General features: G+C 36.8%; 1 protein-coding gene across 24 annotated transcripts in view; it reads right to left on the bottom strand.

Annotated features, from left to right (window-relative positions):
- Positions 1-1,054: 1,054 nt before the first annotated feature.
- Positions 1,055-6,406, bottom strand: part of LOC117949404 (neuronal cell adhesion molecule-like) — a 71,675-nt gene continuing 66,323 nt past the window's right edge. For all 24 annotated transcript variants that reach the window (XM_034879664.1, XM_034879647.1, XM_034879641.1 and 21 more), the window contains 3 exons: positions 5,635-5,766; positions 4,361-4,439; positions 1,055-1,428 (listed from right to left, as the gene is read on the bottom strand). In XM_034879664.1, coding sequence (XP_034735555.1) covers positions 1,182-1,428; positions 4,361-4,439; positions 5,635-5,766 — 458 coding nt within the window. In that variant the 3' untranslated portion in view covers positions 1,055-1,181. The remainder of the gene's footprint in view (positions 1,429-4,360; positions 4,440-5,634; positions 5,767-6,406) is intronic.

The raw sequence follows: 6,406 nt of genomic DNA, 5'->3' as shown, positions 1-6,406 counted from the left end.
TTCTCGCACACACACACACACACACACACACACACACACACACACACACACACACACCAGAAATACAATCAGGTTCTGTACATGATTACTGCAGACTTTGAAACTGCAACGGCATGGTTTTAATGATGTTTTAGTCTGATCCAATGAAGGTGTGCTTAGCTTCTTGGAGGAATCAAAGCAAGTCCTGTGTTTCAAGGCATTGGGACGTCTTTAAAAAAAAAAAAATTTAAATTAAAAAGACAACAACAATATATGAATTAATGCTCTCTTTGACAGAGTCCTCTTCTCAAGCTTATTTTATCATTGGATCTGACTTCTGCACACCTACCACTGACTCTGTTCCAGTCACTGAACTCTGGAAAGAGACTTCCGAACTGAGTCGTTGTATTGAAAAAAAAAGGCACTACCTGCTGAAGGAGCACTGCAGGGACTGAGGCAAGCTGTCACACACGCTCGGCGTTTCCCACTTGCCTTCAGATCAAGCTCAATAAGAGGTTACATGCAGGGCAAAGGTCGTGAGCTCATATGACATGCCATGCAGCATTTCAGCGTCCTCCTTCATTCAACAGAGTGGTGACAGATGAGGATGTATTAATGCAGCAATCTCAAGCATGCTGTGTGCTCCCAATATTCCGTTTTACGGATTATATATATACACTGTACATGATATGCCTTATGCACTGACGGAATTAAATGAAGGAATTACATTATTGAATACATATTGCGGTACAAGCTTCTGGGTTGGAAAACATACATGAAACTGATTACTATTTGAACATGGTAGATAACATAATAACCAGTAACAACAACAAATATAGTTCAGATGAGCACTGCATAGTCCATAATAGATTCCTGGTAAGAATGTGACACTTGTTAATATCAAAGTGTTAATTTAAATATAGATTTAGGTCATATCAATTGTTTCATGCACTGTTAAAAATCAAATGTCTGGTCGAGCAACTTCATTCCTAAATGCTGCTTTAGGTCTCCAAGCCTCTCCATAAGAGAGCCAAGTGAAAACATAAATGTCTTTGATGAGTGTGTATTTCGTGAGTCATGTGTGGCACTGGGGATGGAGATGTGATCATAAAGCCATGAGGTGTTGGGACACCCCTTTAAGGGAGATTCAGGGATTAAGCAGTCAGTGTGGCGCCTCACACTGGTCTGTGAGGACTGACTGGCTACACAAAGGAGTTCAAGGAGTTCATGGCATTAATAGGGGACGGGGCCTCCGAGCTCTCGTGGCCCTCAGCAGTCTCTCTGCTGACACTCTTTCCACTATACTGGCCGATAAACGAGCCATCCTCGTTGAACTGTCCGTCTCCTCCTTCCCCGTAGTCAACTAAACTGTCGTCACTGTCGTCTCTCTTAACTGTCCCATTAGATGGCGTGCGGCTCCCTTTTAACGGTTTATGGTCCTCATTGTCACTGAAGGAGAAAATAACATGCAGGTGTTACAGGTGAGATGATGTGACAGATGCAACAAGGGGATTAGTGAGTTTTTTTTAGATGGAGCACTGGACGGCAGATAGCTACTTATACCACAACCTACTTTATGTTTGGTGTGGTAGATAATGGAATTTGTTTTTTATCCAGATTGAAAATAAGTTGGTTCATTTATTGAATGCTTTTCAAAAGTGTAAACTCAGCTCATTTATAAGCAACAGTGAACATGTGCCCACTGCACAAGAAGCAAATTTGAATTTAGCTTGCTCCATGTCTAAAAAACAGTAGCAATGAATGATTAGTTGGTTTCCATCAAGCAACAGGGGAATAAAGCTCAAGCAATTATGCCCTGTTCAAATTCCCCATGAAACCAAATATGAAGTGGTAAATGTATTGTATGACAAAATCATTTCCCCCCCAGAGACAAAGGTTGAGACAAAAAAATGACATTCCAAGGCAATGATGTTAATAAAACTTGGAAAGCAAGATTTCGGCCAAACATCACCCAAAGCAAGCATGATAATAGTCACAAATTGGCAAAATGCACGTACAATCTGCAAAGAAAGTTTTCTTTGGATATCAGATAGTTGGAAACATTCCACAATCCACATACATGAGTTGAACATCAATGAGATAAGATCACAAAGCCATCAAAATGCTGAATGCTGTTTAGAATAGATATATTTCAAGGATAAAACTAGAACAGTAAAGTCATGAGATTAAATAATTTGTCTATGAAAAGTACATGATGAAGGCTTTATGACCGAACATTAAACTTGATGATAGCTGCGAAAGAACCTGGGATGCTTGTAAAGCGAGCTTTTTTCCCCACAGTGACTCGACTCTCCACTGACAGTCCTCACATGCTAGATTTACAAAACAATGACCCTCAACCCCAACGACACACCATCACCCTTACCTTTCCTGAGACCTACACCCCTGCGATCAGATCAGCACATCCAGTTGAGATCCCACGCAAATCACCAGTCCCTCCTCGGGATGATTACACTTTGCACTTTAACAGGCACATATGCCGTGTACATGTATTGTCTGAATTTACAGTATACTCTTCTGCAGTCAAACAAAAACCGCCCAGCTGCGTGATGTTATGCCTTTATTGACATACTGTAAGGTTCCAGCTGAGCTTAATGAAACAGCATGGAAAGATGTTTTTTTCAGATGTCTCACAAAGGCACTATAATTTGTATACACTTCGCCCTGTGATTTGTTGTCTACTGTGTTCTTTGAGTTGATGTCCATTAGAGAGATTCCCCTGCAGTGCAAAAAGGTCTCTCCACATGAGTTTTAAAGGATAAATCTGAGGATATTTTACTTTTTTCTTGTTGTGATCAAATTCCATGAAAAGATCAAAACAAATGCACTGACAAATACTGACTGCTCATTCAAAGTCTGACATAGATAATTCCTCTGTCCAAAAAATAAAAACTGAGTTACATCGCTGCACTGGGTGACATGTTTCTTCATTTCAGCAAACATGGGCCCTGTAGTTTATTTTCAATGGTAATCCTGCAAACACCACCCTGCTGCCGTAAATACTTACAAGCGTATTTGTAAATATTTACAAATACAAGTGTATTTTGGCCTGTTTTTGTAAGAATGTGGCTTGAAGAGCAACAAATAAGATGGAGGAGTCGAGACTAACACATCATTGGTGTTGGTCTATTTTAAGAATTTGTTAACAATAATAAAATTGTAGAAGATCACCAGCCTTATCCTTGTAAGAATTATTACAATTAAAAATGGCTACTGGCCTGATACAAACAGCATTAACCATCTCTGGTGTACTCACTGATGATTGCTTCCCTCAAACATGCTGATAATTTCATAGAAGATCCATTTGTAATTATATACTGTATATATGTATATATATACATATATATGATATATATGAATAATAATTCCATTCCAACATATTGCCTAGAGCAAATTTTCATATATCAAATCTCCACACCATGCATGTCACATGTTTTTATATATATATATATATATATATATATATATATATATATATATATATATATATATATATATATATATATATATATATATATATATATATATATATATATATATGTCTATCGATATGTATTTATCAAAGCATAAAGTCCATAGAATAGGTTCATGTATACATAATACAAAAAGGAATATAAAATATAAAAGCAAGAACCATCTTATAAATCGACTTATAAAAAACAATTCAGAAATGCTAGCTATACAGTAGTAAAGTGCTTCATTTTTCTTTATTCCACGTGCGATTGGAGAGACAGCCTAGAATGAGGACGTTAACAGGCTTTGCTGGATAACAGCTGTAAGTTAAAAGGAAATCATAATTTCAGTAATTTTCTAACTACCAGAGTTTATATGCAAATAGCAGTACACTAGGCAAAGTGTTAATAATATATATACTGTACACAGGATGTCTTTGAGTAGCTTATTAGTTGGAATTTGATGCCTGGGGTCAGTTTAGATCTATTGCTAATGACTCTAGCTTATATATATTTTCTTCTTATTTAAAGTATTCAAACACCTAAACCCCTAAATTCCTTGAACCTGAAGCATCCTTCTTCTGAAATGACATGTCAAGCACACACAGAATAGTCCAACGTAGCATCCAGGACGTCCGCAAACCCAGAAAAACAATTATTGTGCTTCACAATGGTAGAAGTTCAGATGTGTAGCACTTCTTCTTCTTGTTGTTTTGAATTTCTGTTATTGGTGATCCTGGATCAGTTACTTGTCAGCTGTAAAGGTTGAGAAGAGGGAGGGAGTGCAGAGCTCCAGCCCAGCCAGAGAGAGAGAGAGAGCAGATCTGGGCAGAAAGCAGGGACGGGGCAGGGGTTGATGGGTAAAATAAGGCTCTGGGGGCTCCAGAGGCCGGAGCACTTTCTCTCACCTGTATTCCCCAAAAGTACAGTCATCGTCTTTCATGGGCTGGAACTCTGGGTCTGTGTGTGCATCCTCCTTCTCTTTGACTAGTGAGACAAGAAAAACAAGTTGACGAAATAGCTTATGAGGTAGAGTATAGTAAAGATTCATCACAATGGTGTATGTGTAATATTGTATAACGTATGGAATAGTGTATAAAGTTGTTTAATTGTCTTCATAGTTGCTCATTATTCAGACTGAATGGGCCAAATATTGCCACCATGACAACAAATTGTTTTGTTCTATTGTTGCTTTTGTTCTAACAAGAGTCTTTTTACACAATACAAAATGTATACAAAATGTATTTTTTATCATTACTACTTTTCAAATTATTCCTTTAAAAAAAAACATTTCTTATTATATCAACGTATAACATTATATTACAAAATGTTCCTGTTATTTCTCATATAAATTTTCTCACAAAATTCATATTAAATACATTTAATATTAAATATTCTTATAAAAGATTTGTATGTCAAAGAAACTTCCATTTTGTTTTGATGAGAAAGGTTTATATTTTGATTAGATAAGTCAGCATTTTGTTTCAGTGAAATAATTTGTGTCATAACAAGAAATCAATGAGAAATATATGTCAAAATAACATTAACAATATGTTGTAATAGCATAAGAAAGTATATAGCAGGATATTTGGGAATCAATAATTATGATATTCCTTGATCTTGTTTTGTTTTTTGTCACTGTAGCAGCCCTAGAAGCCATCTTAAATATTTGTCTGATTACTATTCAGTGAAGAAACAAATCCACATTCCCAAACCATAACATTTAATCCTATTCAAATTAATTGAATGGTCGCAAACAAAGCATTAAGGTGTGGGTTCATACTAAGCCTGCACAATTAATCGTAATAATATCGTGATCTCCATTCAGCTTGTTCACGATTTAATTTTAAAATAAATTCAATTAGACAAAAAAAAAAAACGGGAGGTACAACGTGATGGAGCTTTTTATACATTGTTGTGTTTCTTTAGAAATAAACAATGGACAAATAGAGTCTTTAAACGCTTTACATGTAAAGTTATTCGGTGTCAAAGTGACAAAACTATAATAACCTTGGTTTGGTACTGATAATTTTTTTTTTTTTGTCATGGTCAAAAAATCTTGGCAGAGAATCGTGATATCAATTCTAAGCAAAAAAATCATGATTCATATTTTTCAAATTGTGCAGGCCTAGTTCATACTGTATATGAGCGTGTGAATGGGGGTGTTTGTGCTACTACTCACCAGGGTACTTCCCTCCCTTATTCCTCTGAATGAAGCAGATGATAAGGAGGATCAGGATGAGCAGAGCGATGGCACACATGAGACCAATGAACCATCCCTGAGTGGCGATGTCCACTTGTCTACTCGTCACAGCTGACCAGAGAAGGAGAAAAAGGCTTAACATTTATGACTGGATGATCTTTTTCCCAGTGAGAAGGGGAAATTAAAACAGTTGTCCATAATCCGTTGTCCATGTCCATAAAAATGTGCAAAAACATGTAACAAATGCAACAAGGCCTTCACTTAGTATCTACCTAGAGAGATTTCAGTTCATGAGTGGATCAGGATTGCTTATTGTTACAGAAGAAGATGACTCTTTATGTTAGACGAGTTAGAAATCTCCTAGATTAAGCTATTTGGGACTTGGACACATTATTGAATCCACATTAGTACATAATGTAGGAAATCAGTCTCTGACAAATGCAAACACACACACAGTCAAAGACACACAACATGTACACGCACATATACTGTGGGTGATATTAGTTTGAACCACTAAACACCAAACTTCTAATTTATGAGAATAACCAAATCTACAGGACTGAGTATAATTATGCTGAAATTCAACCACCTAATCATGCACGCTGCTACACACGGCCTCTATATGACTACAGTACATGCCTGGCATACAGAGTGACCACAACACATCTGTTAAACCCATGTTTGACTGGATTATAGTTACACAATGGCACAAACTACTGCACATTCTACACACGGCACAGCACAAGGCCAG

This window comes from Etheostoma cragini, chromosome 8 (assembly GCF_013103735.1).
Source record: "Etheostoma cragini isolate CJK2018 chromosome 8, CSU_Ecrag_1.0, whole genome shotgun sequence".
Taxonomy (NCBI): domain Eukaryota; kingdom Metazoa; phylum Chordata; class Actinopteri; order Perciformes; family Percidae; genus Etheostoma; species Etheostoma cragini.
The sequence above is the reverse complement of the archived record's forward strand: the minus strand, read 5'-3'. Positions and strand labels throughout refer to the sequence as shown.